We start from the raw sequence: 18,890 nt of genomic DNA on the forward strand, positions 1-18,890 counted from the left end.
TACAAAGCCTGTCTCTCCGCCCATTGAAGAACACTACAGTCAGTCTATCCCATGTCTCACACGTATGGTAACAGCATACCTCCCAAGTTTCAAAGGATAGAAAGAGGATATATTATGATAAAATATGCGGTGGACTACTTGCGCCTTGACAAATTTAGCTCCACTCACTTCCACATTGACTCCGTCCATTCTGATCTATTTTTCTATGTACAGTCACCCATTATATGCCCCCACATTATAAACTGGGGGGAACTAGAGGGGGACATTAAACTGAGGGAGCTGGAGAGGGGCATTAAACCATGGGAGTAGTTGGATGGGGACATTAAACTTTGGGGGTAGTTGGATAGGGACATTGTACCATGAGGGTAGTTGGATTGGGATATTACACTGCGGCAGCTAGAGGGGGACATTAAACTGGGGGAAACTAGAGGCAGTTGCCTATAATTTAATGTCCCCTTTCAACTTGCCCCCAGTTTAATGTCCCTGTCCAGCAAACCCCACTGTTTGATGTACCCCTCCAGCTGCTCCTAGTATAATGGCCCCCTATAGATGCCCCAGTTTAATGTCACCCTCCATCCACCCCTTTTAATGTCCCTCTTCATCTGTCCCCAGTTTAATGCCCCCTCCATCTTCTCCATTTTAATGCTCCCTTCATATGCCTCCAGTTTAATCCATCCCCCTCAATCTGCCCCCAGTTTAATGTCCCCCCGTCAGCTGCCCCAGTTTAATGCCCCCCCTCATCTGCCCTCAGTTTAACGTCCCCCTTCATATGCCTCCAGGTTAATGCCCCCCTCAATCTGCCCTAAGTTTAACGTCCTTCCCTTCAGCTGCACCAGTTTGATGTCCCCCTTCACCTGCCCCTGTAGGACAGATGAAAGCAAACTATTTCTTTCTGTTATCAGCCATGTCAGGAGGGGAGAGACTGACTGTAGGACATGTGAATAGAATCTATTGCTTTATGTTATCAGCCATGTTAGGAAGGGATAGGCTAACTGTATTCACATGTCCTACAGTCAGCCTCTCCCCTCCTTACCCTACTTTCCCTCTCCTCTCTATTGCTCTCTGTTATCAGCTATGACAGGGGTCCATGTGTCTCCCTGTGTAACTGCTTTTTAGGCGGATAAGTTTTCCATCTTTCAGGATGAAAACCTGAACACTAGTGTAAGAGTGACCACTGGTAGGGTGGGAAAAAGGGCCCTGGCCGCAATGGTGTACAATCTATGAGGGAAAGGGAATAGAGACAGTAGGTGAGGGTGGTGGAGTGGTGGCTAGAGCTGCAAAGTGTCCGGTGTCACACAACAAAAAGTCACTCACAAGTTGTACAACAATCACTTTAATGTACCTCTCTGGTGTCACATTGCTACACATGAGATTGTGCGACTGTGATGCAACAGCCACAGAAAATCCAAAACAGTTGGATTTTAGTCGCAGGTCAAATGTGACTTTTTTTTTAAGTGACGTGACTAAATCTCTCTATAGAAAGATGATGTTTTCTACAGCTGAGAGTCTGCACTGTTGTATATATGACTTTATAGAAACTTTGAAAAAGCTACTTTTCTTCCCAACCCTGGCCTCAATGGGTTAATCTGCAGACACATGATCCGCCAGCTTGGTGTAATCAGCCTGGAGGGGGGGACGGGCCAGGCCTGCTCCAGAGCACAATGTCTGCTCTCAATAAAGTTGTACAAAAAACAAAAAGCAACTGGTGATTCAGGAGAGAAATGGCAGAGTCGGAGCAAGTGAGGAAGGAGCGGGGGAAGTGTGGGAGAATGGACATGTGTAAATGAGAGAGAGATGGAGGACATGTGTATGAGGGACTGAGATAGTGGAGGACGTGGCCATATGGGGCAGTGTAGAGGCAGAGAGACGGAGGACGTGTGTATATATGGGGCAGTAGAGAGGTGAAAGACGTGCGTATATGGGGCAGTGGACAGGCAGAGGACGTACGTATATGGGGCAATGGAGAGGCGGAAGACGTGCGAGAGACGGAGGACGTGCGTATATATATGGGCAGTAGAGAGGTGAAAGACGTGCGTATATGGGGCACTGGAGAGGCGGAGGACGTGCGGATATGGGGCAACGGAAAGGCGGAAGACGTGCGGATATGGGGCAACGGAAAGGCGGAAGACGTGCGGATATGGGGCACTGGAGAGGCGGAGGGCGTGCAGATATGGGCAGTGCAGAGGCGGAGGACGTGCGGATATGGGGCAGTGGAGAGGCGGAGGACGTGCGTATATGGGGCACTGGAGAGGCGGAGGGTGTGCAGATATGGGCAGTGCAGAGGCGGAGGACGTGCGGATATGGGGCAGTGGAGAGGCGGAGGACGTGCGGATATGGGGCAGTGGAGAGGCGGAGGACGTGCGGATATGGGGCACTGGAGAGGCGGAGGATGTGCGGATATGGGGCACTGGAGAGGCGGAGGATGTGCGGATATGGGCAGTGTAGAGGCAGAAGACGTGCGTTTATGGAGCTTTGGAGAGGCGTAGGATGTGCGTATATGGGGCAGTGTAGAGGCAGAGGACGTGCGTATATGGGGCAGTGCAGAGGCGTAGGACGTGCGTATATGGGGCACTGGAGAGGCGGAGGACGTGCGTATATGGGGCACTGGAGAGGCGGAGGACGTGCGTATATGGGGCACTGGAGAGGCGGAGGACGTGCGGATATGGGGCACTGGAGAGGCGGAGGACGGGTGGATATGGGGCACTGGAAAGGCGGAGGATGTGCAGATATGAGGCAGTGTAGAGGCAGAAGACGTACTTATATGGAGCAGTGTAGAGGCGGAGGATGTGCGTATATGGGGCAGAGTAGAGGCGTAGGACATGCGTTTATGGAGCATTAGAGACGCGTAGGACGTGCGTATATGGGGCAGTGGAGAGGCAGAGTACGCGTGTATGAGGGGCTGTAGACACGTAGAGGATATACTCAGGGTAGATAGATGGGTGTGTAGCCTGCCACTGTAAGTCCATGCTGGGAGTTATAGATAAACAAAAACTTCATGGTGAACAATGTCATTCAGCACAGAGGAAGCCAACCTGTAACACTGTCCAGAAACAGTGGAGCATATAAATCAGTAGAAGTCAGACACTTTTCTGTCTACATTAGTGCCCAAACTTATGGTGTATTCAGACCTGTTAATGAACAGCGTGCACCAGAAAGAACAGTAAGATAAGACTGGTTGAAAACTTTTGAAAAATATGCCCCAGAATGGACAAATGTACAAATGTGGCGCAGATTTTGCCACAGATGTGAAAAGTAGACTAAGTTAAAATTGGTGTAATCTTATGACATTCAATAGAAGTCTGACACTTTTCAGTCTACATTTATGCCATAATTTATGGTACAAAACATTTATGGCATATTTATTAACGGTTCGCATCAGAACAGAAAAATACAAGTAACTAGACACATGAGAAATGTGTCCCATAATGGACGTGGTTTAGAAGTGTCTCATTTATGAAATCGAAAAGAATGAATATGGTGCAGGTTCTCTTGTCCAAAGTATAACTTGGTATAATATTCAGTTAAGACAGTAATGATAAGTGTGCTCCATATCTTGACTTTTTCATGTGGTGTGTACTCCTAAACACATGGTGTGTGCCCCACGAGTCTTTCACCTGATGCGTGGCCCCATGATTCTTTCACGTGTCGTGTGCCCCTTGATGTACATATATCAGATGTTGAGACCCTGGCGCTCAGATAACAGGTCATGGGTTTGTTCTCCTGTGTCTGGCCCCACTGACTCCATATCTCTCCTCATATTCTATAGGTGGTGTCTCTCCGGGGTAAGGTATGTCTGGTGACTGGAGCCAGCTCGGGGATCGGTGCCGGCACTGCATTGCTTTTTGCCCGTCTAGGAGCCCGGTTGGCCCTTAATGGAAGAAATGAAGAGAAATTAAAGGAGACGGCTCGGAGCTGTGAGGAGTTCTGCGACCAGAAGGTGTTGTTACACTATATATATATATATACAGTCCTATGAAAAAGTTTGGGCACCCCTATTAATCTTAATCATTTTTAGTTCTAAATATTTTGGTATTTGCAACAGCCATTTCAGTTTGATATATCTAATAACTGATGGACACAGTAATATTTCAGGATTGAAATGAGGTTTATTGTACTAACAGAAAATGTGCAATATGCATTAAACCAAAATTTGACCGGTGCAAAAGTATGGGCACCTCAACAGAAAAGTGACATTAATATTTAGTAGATCCTCCTTTTGCAAAGATAACAGCCTCTAGTCGCTTCCTGTAGATTTTAATCAGTTCCTGGATCCTGGATAAAGGTATTTTGGACAAACAATTCAAGTTCAGTTAAGTTAGATGGTCGCCGAGCATGGACAGCCCGCTTCAAATCATCCCACAGATGTTCAATGATATTCAGGTCTGGGGACTGGGATGGCCATTCCAGAACATTGTCATTGTTCCTCTGCATGAATGCCTGAGGATTTGGAGCGGTGTTTTGGATCATTGTCTTGCTGAAATATCCATCCCCGGCGTAACTTCAACTTCGTCACTGATTCTTGAACATTATTCTCAAGAATCTGCTGATACTGAGTGGAATCCATGCGACCCTCAACTTTAACAAGATTCCCGATGCCGGCATTGGCCACACAGCCCCAAAGCATGATGGAACCTCCACCAAATTTTACAGTGGGTAGCATGTGTTTTTCTTGGAATGCTGTTTCTTTTTGGACGCCATGCATAACGCCTTTTTTTATAACCAAACAACTCAATTTTTGTTTCCAAAATGAAGCTGCCTTGTCCAAATGTGCTTTTTCATACCTCAGGCAACTCTATTTGTGGCGTACGTGCAGAAACGGCTTCTTTCTCATCACTCTCCCATACAGCTTCTATTTGTTCAAAGTGCGCTGTATAGTTGACCGATGCACAGTGACACCATCTGCAGCAAGATGATGCTGCAGCTCTTTGGAGGTGGTCTGTGGATTGTCCTTGACTGTTCTCACCATTCTTCTTCTCTGCCTTTCTGATATTTTTCTTGGCCTGCCACTTCTGGGCTTAACAAGAACTGTCCCTGTGGTCTTCCATTTCCTTACTATGTTCCTCACAGTGGAAACTGACAGGTTAAATCTCTGAGACAACGTTTTGTATCCTTCCCCTGAACAACTATGTTGAACAATCTTTGTTTTCAGATCATTTGAGAGCGGGCTGTCCATGTTCGGCCACCATCAAACTTAACTGAACTTGAATTGTTTTGTAGAAAGAAATGGTCCAAAATACCTTCATCCAGGATCCAGGAACTGATTAAAAGCTACAGGAAGCGACTAGAGGCTGTTATCTTTGCAAAAGGAGGATGTACTAAATATTAATGTCACTTTTCTGTTGAGGTGCCCATATTTTTGCACCGGTCAAATTTTGGTTTAATGCATATTGCGCATTTTCTGTTAGTACAATAAACCTCATTTCAATCCTGAAATATTACTGTGTCCATCAGTTATTAGATATATCAAACTGAAATGGCTGTTGCAAATACCAAAATATTTAGAACTAAAAATGATTAAGATTAATAGGGGTGCCCAAACTTTTTCATAGGACTGTATATATATATATATATATATATATATATATAATTTCTTTATTTATAGCAAATTGGTCTCGGTCCACACGACTTCTCAAAGTGGGATATTTTATCTTTCTAAAATACCCAAGCTGCAGGGAGAAGTTCCATAAAAAAAAAAAGCTGCAAGGAAACTGCAAAACAGTGCGTAAGGTAAAATGGCCTAGTCGAAAGCTGAGAGTTCTTGTCCTCACATGCTAAACCCTGCAAACGCAAGTTACATACATGACTGACCAAGAACAGGGGGTGCGGGACGCATAAATAAACTGGTCCAGCCCCCTGCTAGAGTATTATAGGAGCATACCAGTTAAAATTAGGGGAATCCTTTACCCCTGCTTTAGTCACAGATGGTTTAGCCGCACAATTAAACGCATAAACGGTATGTCATAGCAACAAATGCAGAAAAAGAACATACACCATGTAAATATGAGATGGAGGGCAAACGTTAGCGCTAACCCAATTCTCAGCCTAAAATTAAAGACCATTCCTGCAAGACACCTTATAGCACAACCCTAAAAGGCCCACTGGGGCACTACATTAATATGGAGTTGCTTATGGTAACATTTTCTCTTTTTTAATTCCCTTTATATAATGTTTTTCTCTGATATTTGACAGCTGGGGGCGCTGTTCTGTTGAGGTCTATAAGAAACATTAGCTATTAGCATAGTGGTGAAATGTGGTACTACAAGTGACATGCGTTCTTGATTCCAGTTCAGCATGTGCAATATTATATTAACTCTTTCCCTATCTGTTGCAGCCTCTGCTTGTTCCAGGAGACCTGACAGATGAGGCGGTGGTCCGGGGGATAGTTGAGCAGACGGTGGCGCACTTTGGACAGCTGGATGTACTGGTGAACAGCGGAGGGATATTGGCCATGGGGACCATTGAGAACACAACTCTGCAGGACTACGACCGAGTGATGAATGTGAACGCCCGGTTAGAAGAGTCAATTAAATGTTTATTACACTTAAAATATGCATTATAAAATATATAGTCTTAGGGTATTCTCCAACTAGACATGTGACTCCTTTGTTGTAGAGTTGCCAATTGTTCATGGTGAATGGGATCATATCTTCCTGAGCCATGATCCATTGATAGGAGTGGATGGAGTGGCTCTCGTAGTTATCTGCAGCCGGTATACTTAGTAGTTCAGACCCTTCATCTGTGTAGTCCCCACACAAGGCACCCATTTATACAGATCTTACATCGGACCACCCATCTATACAGTCCCTGCACCAGGACACTTCCTAAACAAACCTAAGATCCAAACCATTCATGCTCTATATACAGACCCCAGACCAAAATCCCCTCATCTACAATGTATATATCTCAGTCCAGTTCTCCAACTATACAAAGCCTCAGACCAGACCCTACATCTATGCAGACCTAAGACCAGACAGTTCCATCTATATAGACTTCAGAACAAACCCATCATCTATACAAACCTCAAACTAGACCCCCCTATTTCTTATCTAGGAAAGTGGGGACTCAGGACAATATTACTTGGGAATCTTGGGCAACATTCTCTATGGCCGGAAGTGAGTGGAACTGTGAAATAACTCCCCTTCTGTTCCCCCAGGTCCTTGTTCTACCTCACTCAGTTGGCTGTGCCGCATCTCATCAAGACTAAAGGGAACATCGTGAACATCTCCAGTGTTAATGGACAGAGATCAGTGAGTGTTCACAGTTCTATACAGTCTCCACCCATCAGACCGTTCTATACAGGCTCCACCCATCTGACCGTTCTATACAGGCTCCACCCATCTCACCGTTCAATATAGGCTGCACCCATCCGACTGTTTATACAGGCTCCATCCATCTGATTTCTATATAGGCTCCACCCATCCGACTGTTCTATAAAGGCTACCCCCATCAGACAGTTCTTTACAGATGCTGCCCATTAAATGGTTCTGTACAGGCTCCACCCATCTGACCGTTCTATACAGGCTCCACCCATCTCACTGTTCAATATAGGCTGCACCCATCCGACTGTTCTATACAGGCTCCACCCATCTGATTTCTATATAGGCTCCACCCATCCGACCGTGCTCTAGAGGCTACACCCGTCAGACAGTTCTTTACCAATGCTACCCATTAAATGTTTCTGTACAGGCTCTGCCCATTAGACAGTTCTATGCAGATTCTGGCGGCTCCGTACAGCCTGGGACAGCAGTTCTGTAGATGGAGAATAAGACATAATGTAAATGTAACAACAGAATTGACTGTAGCTCTGAATGTGACTGGAGTATAAGACATCTCAAGTGCAGCCCCCTTTCATGGCCCTGCCCCTTTCAATTTTCCCCCTCCCTAGTTATTATATATTATATTATTATAACTTTCTTGTCTTTCAGTTCCCCGGGGTCCTGGCTTATTGTATGTCCAAGTCTGCAGTTGACCAGTTGACCAGATGTGCGGCTCTGGGTAAGTAACGTTCTGTAATATGGCGGTCATACACGCCCACTAAATGGGTGATGCCAAGAGTACTAGCTCTTGTGCCCATAATCTTGCCATTGGATAGGCTGCTATGGTTCTCCTGGTCACCAGTCATCATTATCACCGTCATAGATTGTAAGCCCTTGCGGGCAGGGCCCTCTATCCCACTGTGCCAGTTGGTCATGGTTAGTATACTTGTGTACTGTATGTAAAACCTCAAATGTAAAACACCATGGAATTAATGGTGCTGTATAAATAATAATAATCACAGTGTTGATTCCCACAATTGTACTCCAATTACACATGATCAGTATTGTGCAGTACTGTATGTTCTGGCCGTTGTCCTGACCGCTACGCTGACTCTGCTCACAATTTTTCTTCTTTCTCTCTTCAGAGTTGGCGAGTAAACAGGTTCGGGTGAACGCTGTCTGGTGAGTATAACATTAATACCATCACACCATAACCACGTATTACTACCACATAGTAGCTGAATAACACCACCATAATGTTCTTTATGGCATTCATACCATGTTGTTGGGGTTCTAGTTGCTTTATGCACCCTCTAATCTGTTTTGTCTCTCAGTCCGGGGGTCATTATAACGGATGTGCACCGCCGCGCTGGACTGGACGAGGAGCAGTATGCTCAGGTACGTAGCGCTCTCATCTTTTACCTGACTTAATCACTTTTCCTATGATTTCTCATCATTGTCGTCCTCTCTCTGTAGTTTCTGCAGCGCACTCAGACCACTCACGCCCTAGGGCGGCCCGGCACCGTGGAGGAAGTTGCCCGGACAATCGCTTTCCTGGCATCAGATGCTGCATCTTTTATCACAGGAGTCACCATGCCGGTAGACGGTGGACGCCACGCCATGTGCCCGAGATAATACCCTCTATAATAATCAATAAAGATATTTGTATAGCATGTCTGTGTGTGTATGAAAGAGAGGGGTAATCATAGACCTTACAGGGTTGTGTTGCTCTGTTTAGGGGTACTAACATATTGATGGTGGGATCATCCAAGACCATACAGGGTGGAGCAGTCTTATATAGGGACAGGGGCTATCACCGGACATTTAGAGTGGAGTGGCTCATGTGACATTATTGTACAGGGATGAAGGGAGATAATAATGGACTGTTATCGATGGTGTCCCTATAAAAGAGACTACTTTTGGGTGCTGAACCTCTCTATGAGAGATCAATGACTGCTGGACATCCCTTTATGATGCATTTAGAAGTATTTTACCCAGTTGACAGGGTTTGAGAAGGAATATCATTGGACTGAATCAGAATGGTCATTTTGACATAGCTTTTAGGAGATGTTTGGGCAGTGGTTATGCGAGGACGCAAACAGGCTTTGAGCTAACCAGATAGACCACCAGTAGAGAAGATCCAACGACAAGAACAAGCATCTCCCATCAATCAATCATATGTACAGGACATCCTGTGGCCACGTGTGTTGTCTCTTATAGCAGGATGGACAACTGACACCCACAAGATAATGCTCGCCCACACACACAAGGGTTCCCAAAAATGTCTCCAACAGATTACAAGACTTCCTTCTCCTGTCCGGTCACCAGATGTATGACCACCATTTATGGGCCTAGCTCAGACACAGCTTCACCAGCCTACGGTGACCTACAGGCCAGCTTTAACATCTGTGGGTAAATGTGCCGCAGGATACCATACAGAACCTGTCTACTTGCAAGTCCAACAGTATATCATCTTGTATCCAGGCTAGGGGTGACCAACAGGATCCAAGAACTTGTGTTCAATTTTCCCCAATAATTTTCTCCTTTGCTGTAATATTGTCATCATTTCTATAGATTGACATTGTATCACACTAAGGAAACTTCACCAGGACAACCACCATGTTTTCTGTGTGGAGAGGGGTCAGTGTTACCGGACACAGCAGTGACCCAACTCCATATTGGTTCATAGTTCAGAGACACTGACCTGTAATGGACTACAGGAGAGCTGGCCCTCTAAAGAGCCGGCATCATCCCTACCCCGCTTGGAGGTCGTGGCTGTAATCCACTTCTACTCTTTGGTGCTGTATATATATTGACTGCCTGATACTGTGTAGGCTGCCTTGATATATGGACATACACATTGACTGCCTGACACTATGTTGCATTGCCCTGATTTATTGATATATTTGACATTCACTAATATTTATACAATTATTATATGGATATATGAGGCACTTCATGGCATCGACCACGCTTTTGTCAAGGCCGCTACATATTGCTATAATATATGGGGCTAACATATACTGTGGCATAAAAAAAGGGGATTACATACTGTGTGTGGGGCCATGAAAAAGGGCTCATATACTGTGAGGATGCAAAAAATGAAGATATCTAGGGGGGTGCAAAAAATGTGGTCCTATACTGTGGGGGCAAAAAAGTAGGTCATATACTGTGTGGGGGCTGGGAAAAGGGGTTATATATACGGTCATGTCAGCTAGAAACAAGGTCTTAGGGCTCGTTCACACGGGACAAGAGGGGGCGGATTTGGACGCTGAATCCACCTCAAAATCCGCCCCCTCACAATAGAGGTCTATGTAGAACACTAGCGAGCTTCCCTTTCTTCAGGCGGGTTCCGCAGCTGATTCAGACCCGGCGTCTGCCTCGCGGCAGCACCCTCTGAACTAGGCCCCTTCATTTGGGCCTACTCTGGAGCGGGAAGCCGCGACTGTCGGAAGCTGTGACAGTCGCGGCAGGCGCATTTTGGTCCTATTCTGGTGCGGCTTCCTGCCCAAAATCAGGACCAAAATACGCGGTCACTAGCCCGGTGTGAACTAGCCCTTGTACTGTATGGAGGGCTGAAACGGGGCATTATATACTGTGTGGTGTTGTAGAAAAAGGGGTCTTATACTGTGTGGGGAACCAGAAAAAGTGGGTTGTATACCATAGGGTGGGCCAAAAAAAAATTGACTGTATACCTTGTGGGAGCCAAATAAGTTGATTTTTTTGGTCTTCAAATGGGGGCATTTCCTACAATTTTCATTATGGGCCCTATCACACAACCAAAGTTAGCTGTTTTTTGGGGTTGTTTTGCGGGGGGGGGGGGGGGCGTAGGGTGCGCCGCCTTTCTATAGTTCGCCTCAGGCTACAGAGAGGATAGGGTTACTGGATGTATGGATATATCTGGCATTCACTAATATCTATTACTAGAGCTGTGTGATATATTTATACAGAACTATATTATACACTGAATTATTATATGATGAATTGATTTCTACATATCTAGTTTTGTACTTTGTACACATTTTTGTTTGTTATACAGATTTATTATACATCTCTATAAACATATAATATTTTGTATCTTTTGTATTTATTGTGGTCCATTTACTTGTAACTATTACATGTACTGTAGTAATATAGTAGCGTTTGGGATTTGTCAGTCATGACCTCTTCCCCTCCAATCTTTACTGTGGTTGAGATTTTTCTGGTTCTTATCTATTGATATTTGATATATTTCATTAGTGTAATTGCATTTCTTGTTGTCGTTTATGGGTTTTAGGTTGGGGGACATATATATAGGGATTTAGCGACATGTATTTGTATGTCCCTTTGGTAGGATTATTATACCCAATGTGTGATCAGAGAAGTATTATAAGCATTATAGCCCACGGGGAATCTTTCTGGTACAGTAAATGGCTTGTCCGCCCCTGCAAGTACACAAAGTACAACTTGTTTCATTAAAGCAAAGCCTCAAAAGGCCTCAATGCGAAAACTGACCAGGCACTCAAGGAGTTAATCTACAGTCAGGTCACGTGAGCTCGCGGTGTGCACACAGCCTGAAACAGGGAGAGCAAAGGTTTGTTTCTCATGAGAAGAATGGCAGCGGCGGCAGGAGTCCAGGAGCAAGTGAGGGAGGAAGGAGTGTAGTGTCTGGGGGTATGAGGGGCTGCAGAGATACATAGGATATGTCTGAGGTGTATGAGGGGCTACAGAGTTATGGGGGACAAGTCTGAGGTGTATGAGGGGCTGCAGAGTTATGGGGGACAAGTCTGAGGTGTATGAGGGGCTACAGAGTTATGGAGGACTAGACCGAGGTGTATTAGGGGCTGCAGAGATACATAGGACAAGACCGAGGTGTATGACAGTATAGAGAGTTATGGAGCACAAGACTGAGATGTATGAGGGCTGGAGCGTTGCATTGGACAAGAACGAGATTTATGAGGGGCTGCAGAGTTATGGAGGACAAGACCGAGGTGAAAGAGGGGCTGCAGAGGTATTTAGGACAAGTCTGAGGTGTATGAGGGGCTGCAGAGTTATGGAGGACTAGACCGAGGTGTATGAGGGGCTGCAGAGATACATAGGACAAGTCTGAGGTGTATGACAGTATAGTGAGTTATGGAGGACAAGACCGAGGTGTATGAGGGGCTGCAGAGATACATAGGACAAGTCTGAGGTGTTTAAGGGACTGCTGAGTAATAGAGGACAAAGGTGAAGTGTATCGGGGTTGCAGAATTATGGAGGACACGTCTGAGGTGTATGAGGGTTTATGGTGTCATGAAATACATATCCAGGGTCTACACGATGAGGGATACGTTGTCATGGAGGATCCTTTCAGGTTGGATAAGTGTCTGTCAGCACATATTTGGGGTTGTAGTTACACTATATGTAGAGCTCCATTCTGAGCCATAGCGTGCAGTCACGTGTCCAAATCATACGTCTCCAGTATTATATATGTGGCATCATCAGAACATGGTGTGACGGCCAGAGACTTGGGAATGCTGTAATGTCCTTTGACCCCAAAAAACAGATTTCATGACACAAACTGACTGGTGTCCCCCCCTCGTGTCCTGTGTTCTCTTCTTTGACTGGGGGTTAATAATAGTGGAGTTAATGGAGGTTTCAGGTTATTTCTCTCTGTATCTCTATGTGTGCATTTTATGTCCACGTGTCCCCGTGGCTTCTCGCCTTGGATTTGTCTCTGTTGCCTGGGAAGAACTGAGCACCGCTCCCAGCATGCACTGCTCTTCCCCTCAGTAGAACAGCGCCACCCAATGAGCACCCAGACCAAAAGTAAACACACCCAGAAACTGTAAAAAAAAGACAGAAAACATAAGTAAATATGGCCACCAATGTTTATAGCCAAATAAATGGTCCCCCAGCTTCTCAGTATACCCAGTGCTCCACAATGTAAGGACTGAGTAGCCCCTAGAGATGTAGCGTGTACCCCCTGATGTACATATACCACAGTCTAAGACCCTGACCCCAGTAGAGATGTAGCGTGTACCCCCTGATGTACATATACCACAGTCTAAGACCCTGACCCCAGTAGAGATGTAGTGTGTACCCCCTGATGTACATATACCACAGTCTAAGACCCTGACCCCAGTAGAGATGTAGTGTGTACCCCCTGATGTACATATACCACAGTCTAAGACCCTGACCCCAGATCACAGGACACAGGGTCATTGTTGGTGCTTTCTTCTTGTGTCTGGTCCCACTGACGCCATATCTCTCCTCATGTTTTCCAGATGATGTCGCTACGGAGTAAGGTGTGTCTGGTGACTGGAGCCAGCTCGGGGATCGGTGCCGGCACTGCGTTGCTTTTTGCCCGTCTAGGGGCCCGGTTGGCCCTTAATGGAAGAAATGAAGAGAAATTAAAGGAGACGGCTCGGAACTGTGAGGAGTTGTGTGACCAGAAGGTGATGTTACTTCTACACCTTCCATAGTATTGTCTCCCTAGAGGGATCTCAAGGATTAAGAAACAGACTGCATTTTTCATGTCCATCACTGTCTCATCTGAAAGAAGATGAGCGGCAATGCCAGACGCAGCCATAGGCAGGGGGGTTCTGTTTATGGGCAAAAATTCCAAGCTATATGTAATAGTAATAGATGCCTAAACCATAAGAGGTTAAAGGGATAATCCCTTATATATTAACAGTGGGCGTGGCTTAAAGCTTTGCATTCTGGAGTCATTTATTTCCCTTTTTTCCGTTATGTGATGCTTTTCTCTGATATCTCACAGTTGGGGGGCGCTGTTGCATTGTCGTCTATAGGACATATTTAGTGTTGGTGTAGTTGTGAGGTGTGGTACTACAAGTCCTCTTCAACCTGTGTCTTTCATTGTCTGCAGCCTTTGCTGGTTCCAGGAGACCTGACAGATGAGGCGGTGGTCCAGGGGATGGTTGAGCAGACGGTGGCGCACTTTGGACAGCTGGACGTGCTAGTGAACAACGGAGGGATATTGGCCATGGGGACTATTGAGAACACCACTCTGCAGGACTACGACCGAGTGATGAATGTGAACACCCGGTGAGAGGAGAGTGATACACACTTATTATTTACACTATTATAGTCAAGACACACATTTGAAGCTGTGAATATTGCATAATAACATGAGTTTCTGGGGTAAAGCATTCCAGAGAACTACTGCAGCTCAAGAAAAATCTTGGATTATGGAAGAAACAAGTTTTAGATTATTGGCAAAATAGAGAAGACGGGTAGGGTGGAATACAAAAATGTAGGAAGGTGCAGTACTGAGGAGAGCTTTGTAGCTGAAAGAGAAGTTTAAATTGCATTATATGATGAGCAGGACATCAGTGTAGTGACACAGACCGGAGGCATCTTTGTAGAGACGGTCACAGATTGGAGCCTTCGGTGCAGTGACTAGCACAGGATGGAGAAACTGGAGTTACAGGTGAACAGAGAGACAAATCTGGCTACTAGTATTGCACTGTACCATATGTTGCTGTCACTTTAGTTGTAATTGCTGCTGTGTCATTGCACCTACTTTGGTCTTGCACCATCTGGAAGGAGAACAGCACAAACATAGTTTTGCTCAATTTACCATATAATCTGCTATTTCTTATCTGGGAAAATGGGGGAAAGAGGAGACTCCAGAATGGCATTAGCTGGGGATCTTGTGATTTCAAGGGACAGTCTCAGCAGGAAGTGAGTGTAAAAGTGAAATAACTCCCCTTCTGTTCCCCCAGGTCCTTGTTCCACCTCACTCAGTTGGCTGTGCCGCATCTCATCAAGACCAAAGGGAACATCGTGAACGTCTCCAGTGTGAATGGACAGAGATCAGTGAGTGTTAGCAGCTCTGTACTGTCTCTGCCCCATCACGTGGTTTTATACAGGGACCAGCCCCATCTCTACCAGTCCAACTCTCATCAGATGGTTCTGTACAGGCACGGTCCCATCATACAGTTCTTTTCCATTCCTTTTGCATTCTTTCCCTTCAGCCATCACTGACATCATACATTGTCTCAGAGGCCAGTGATGAAAAGCTATACCTCTTGGTTAAGTTGTATGACCCCGGAATTTATATACCCAAAAAGCCTTAGAAAATAGAACTTTGAATTGCCGGCAAGGAGAGAGGCAAATTATTGACATCCCAAGTGCAGCCCCCATAGCGCAGCCACATTGTAACAGTATATTGCTTTTCCAGTCCATGCCTCTTTCCCATCCTACTCTATCCCATTACTGTCCCCTTCCTCCAATTGTTATATAAAAGTTTCTTGTCTTTCAGTTCCCCGGGGTCTTGGCCTATTGTATGTCCAAGTCTGCAGTTGACCAATTGACCAGATGCGCGGCTCTGGGTGAGTAACATCCTATGATATGATGGTTTTAACCATGTCCACTATATGGCTGATACCACCGAGGCTGCTACCTTGGATAGAGTCCATGATTAATGCATGAAAGCTGGGTAGAGTCACCCAGGGGGGAGAACTGGACAGTCCGCGCTCTTTGGAATAATGGTCACAGAAGATAAGTTGAACAGAGGTTTCTTTATTTATTAAAAAAAAAAATAAAATCACAACGCGTTTCAAGGTAGATGCCCCTTTTTCAAGTGCATACAATAGACTAACTAAAAAAATACAAAAACAATGATAAAACAATGATAGTGTATAAAGGATGCACATAAAGGTGCATGGAAAACATAGATTCAACATATATGAGATCCAATTCCCAAAGTACAATGCCAGAGATAAGAGGCAAGATTGTGCATTGGACCGCTGCACTAACTCTGTTCCCAATTTTTCCTCTTTTCCGCTCAGAGTTGGCGAGTAAACAAGTTCGAGTGAACGCCGTATGGTGAGTGGAAACTATATACTCATTTAGTGTATTGTTCTGGAGATACAACTTGCTTTAGGGGTCTGGAGGGGGCACAGAGAAGACTGAAGAGGATAAAGGAATCGGGCAGCTGTTTTTCCTCTCTCTCTTTTAGCACACATGCACTCTCTTGTCTGAGGATGCATGTGTATAGGGGCATCATGTGAGATACAGTAGCTATTAGTTAAGCCCGTATCTGGCCAAAAGCTATCTCATGTGTATGGCCGCTTAATTCAGCAAATATATTATCACAGAAGTTGTGACTGTCGCAATGGATGTGACTGGAGTATCAGATAGATAAATCTCTTTATTGGGGTTGAGCTGATCTTGAGATTTCAGGATTGTTTTTAAAATCCGATTTCTGATCATTTTCCATTCAAACCCGATCCCGATCCTAATGCAAGTCAATGGGATTTTTTTAATAATCAAAGATCGGATTTAAAAACAATCCTATTCACTATATAGCATGGAGTCCAAAAATTGAACGCTTTAATTTTTAGACTCCACACTGTGTAATGATTAAAAAAAAATCCTCTGGCTACTTAGTCCCCCCTCGTGTCCACTTACCTGCACAGATCGCTGCCGCTCCCTGTTGTTCTTGCTCCTCTTCTCTCTCATTTACAGGCCTTCAGAGTGCCGTGCATGCCCCCGCCTCCCTAGGCCAGTGTTAGAGATGCTGGGAGTAGGCGGGGCTTGTTGTGGCTTAGGAGAGTGTGGGCGAGTATAGGGCGGGGAGATATGAGTGCATCACTCACGTCTCCCCTCCCAGTACCTGCCCACACTCTCCTAAGACACAAGCCCCGCCTTCTTCCTAGGTCTTTAACACTAGCCTGGGAGGCAGGGGCGCACACAGTGCTCTGAAGGCCTGTAAATGAGAGAGAACCAGACTGAGAAGAACGCGGAGCGGCAACGGATCTGTGCAGGTAAGTTGAGCGATCAGGATCGGAATTCCGTTTCCGATCTATTTTAGCCGATCGCTCAACCCTACTCTTTATACAATGTATCAGTTATTTCCATGTTGTTGGCTGTCTTGTCACTTTATGTCCTCTCTAATCACATGGTTTGTCTCTCAGTCCTGGGGTCATTGTAACGGAATTGCAGCGCCGCGCTGGACTGGAAGAGGAGCAGTATGCTCAGGTACGAAGAACTCTCATCCTTTACCAGCCTTAATCCCTGTTTCTATGATTTCTCATCATTGTCTTCCTCTCTCTGTAGTTTTTGCAACGCTCTCAGCTCACTCACGCCCTAGGGCGGCCCGGCACCGTGGAGGAAGTTGCCCGGACAATCGCTTTCCTGGCATCAGATGCTGCATCTTTTATCACAGGGGCCACCATTCCTGTAGATGGTGGACGCCACGCCATGTGCCCAAGATAACACCCTGTATAATAATAAATAAAGATATAAGTATAACATGTCTGTTTCAGTGAGGAAGAGGGGTAAACATAGACCTTAAAGGGTTGTGTCGCCTTGTGTAGTGGTACTAGTAAAGGGGTGAAAGGCCAACAACAGGCCATACAAGATGGAGCAGTCCTGTTTTGGGTTAGTAGTACCAGGATGGTAATGCAATCACATATCATACAGGATGGAGCTGCCCTGTGTAAGATTATTGGTATGTGGAGGTTGTAGAAGGAACAGCAGGGACGTGCAGGACATTATAGATAAGACCAACCTCTATGCATGTAGCTAAAGGACCTCAGGTAAGATAGAAACCTTACTGTTATCTACAGCAGCAGCAGCCGCCTCTGGGTGCTTCTCTCCCTTCCATCACTCATCAATTTAGCCCCTCTCCATAAACTTTCAATATGACTTGTAATCTGATACTTCTGCGACTGTCTGCAGAGATCTCAGAGTCAATGTCAGTTTGGGATGGAGGGGACACTATACAGAGGAACAGTAGTACCACTCCCTATCAGTATGTCTTTGGAATATGGGATGGAAATCCATGCAAACATGAGGAGAACATACAAACTCCTTGCAGATGTTTTTTTTGCCCTTGGTGGGATTTGAACACCGGGACTCCAGTGCTGCAAGGCTGCAGTGCTAACCACTGAGCCACCGTGTGGCCCTACAAGATATGGGTTTGGACAGCTGAATTCATATGTAACCCCATAGAAGGAGCTGCATCTAGGAGCCTTGTTCTCGTGCTACAAGATCTTATGTAACGCCATAAAAGGTGCCTATAGCGGTTCTGTTTTCATATTACATGTTCCTTAGTATATTACATCCAATGTAGTAGGATAGAGATAACCATTAATACAGATCTAATATACAACGTTTCGGTCTAGTGTGACCCTTTTCAAGTGGATCTGTGAGAGACAATGACATAGGTATCAGTAAATCTATGAAAAATAAATGTAAACTATTCCACTGTAGCTCTGGCTGTATGTTTGGGGCCATTGTCTTCCTAGAAGGTGAATCTCCTTCCCAGTCTCAAGTCTTTTGCAGCCTCCAACAGGTTTCCTTCTAGGGTTGACCTGTATTTAGCTCCATCCACCTTTCTATCAACTCTGACCAGTTTCCCTGTCCATGCTGATAACCCCCCCCCCCCCAGCATGATACTGCCCCCTATGTGTCACAGTGGGGATGGTGTATTCAGGGGGATGAGCAGAGTTACTTCTACACCGCACAAAGTACTTTGCATTTAGTTCAACTTTGGTCTCATCTGACCAGAGCTCCTTCTTCCACATGTTTGCTGTGTCTCCTATATGGCTTGTGACAAAATGCCAATGACACTTCTTATGTCTTTCTTTCAACAATGGTTTTGTTCTTGCCATATAGTGCAGATTTGTTGAGTGCATGACTTAT

General features: G+C 45.4%; 2 protein-coding genes across 4 annotated transcripts; both read left to right on the forward strand.

The window, feature by feature from the left end:
* Positions 1-1,696: 1,696 nt before the first annotated feature.
* Positions 1,697-9,011, forward strand: LOC142217342 (3-oxoacyl-[acyl-carrier-protein] reductase FabG-like). Its single transcript, XM_075285555.1, has 8 exons — positions 1,697-1,739; positions 3,767-3,937; positions 6,332-6,510; positions 7,154-7,247; positions 7,926-7,995; positions 8,402-8,438; positions 8,591-8,654; positions 8,733-9,011. The coding sequence occupies exons 1-8, from the start codon at positions 1,722-1,724 to the stop codon at positions 8,889-8,891; spliced, it is 792 nt and encodes a 263-aa protein (XP_075141656.1). The 5' UTR covers positions 1,697-1,721; the 3' UTR covers positions 8,892-9,011.
* Positions 9,012-11,805: 2,794 nt separating this feature from the next.
* LOC142217341 (3-oxoacyl-[acyl-carrier-protein] reductase FabG-like) lies at positions 11,806-17,584 on the forward strand. 3 transcript variants are annotated; one of them, XM_075285553.1, is made up of 8 exons: positions 11,806-11,829; positions 13,502-13,672; positions 14,104-14,282; positions 14,963-15,056; positions 15,502-15,571; positions 16,031-16,067; positions 17,159-17,222; positions 17,301-17,584. In XM_075285553.1, the coding sequence occupies exons 2-8, from the start codon at positions 13,502-13,504 to the stop codon at positions 17,457-17,459; spliced, it is 774 nt and encodes a 257-aa protein (XP_075141654.1). In that variant the 5' UTR covers positions 11,806-11,829; the 3' UTR covers positions 17,460-17,584. The 3 variants fall into 3 exon arrangements, with proteins under 3 accessions (XP_075141654.1, XP_075141653.1, XP_075141655.1); XM_075285552.1 differs by lacking the exon at positions 11,806-11,829 and adding an exon at positions 11,848-11,879; XM_075285554.1 differs by lacking the exon at positions 11,806-11,829 and adding an exon at positions 12,569-12,588.
* Positions 17,585-18,890: the final 1,306 nt, after the last annotated feature.

This window comes from Leptodactylus fuscus, chromosome 8, assembly GCF_031893055.1.
Source record: "Leptodactylus fuscus isolate aLepFus1 chromosome 8, aLepFus1.hap2, whole genome shotgun sequence".
In the NCBI taxonomy this organism is placed as follows: Eukaryota; Metazoa; Chordata; class Amphibia; order Anura; family Leptodactylidae; genus Leptodactylus; species Leptodactylus fuscus.

Bases quoted from the DNA above. Each gene is read 5' to 3' on its own strand.
- LOC142217342 (XM_075285555.1), top strand. The intron at 6,511-7,153 runs GTTAGAAGAGTC...CTGTTCCCCCAG, and splicing joins GTGATGAATGTGAACGCCCG to GTCCTTGTTCTACCTCACTC. The intron at 7,248-7,925 runs GTGAGTGTTCAC...CTTGTCTTTCAG, and splicing joins GTGTTAATGGACAGAGATCA to TTCCCCGGGGTCCTGGCTTA.
- LOC142217341 (XM_075285552.1), top strand. From the start codon at position 11,850: ATGGCAGCGGCGGCAGGAGTCCAGGAGCAA. The intron at 13,673-14,103 runs GTGATGTTACTT...CATTGTCTGCAG, and splicing joins AGGAGTTGTGTGACCAGAAG to CCTTTGCTGGTTCCAGGAGA. The intron at 15,572-16,030 runs GTGAGTAACATC...TTTTCCGCTCAG, and splicing joins GACCAGATGCGCGGCTCTGG to AGTTGGCGAGTAAACAAGTT.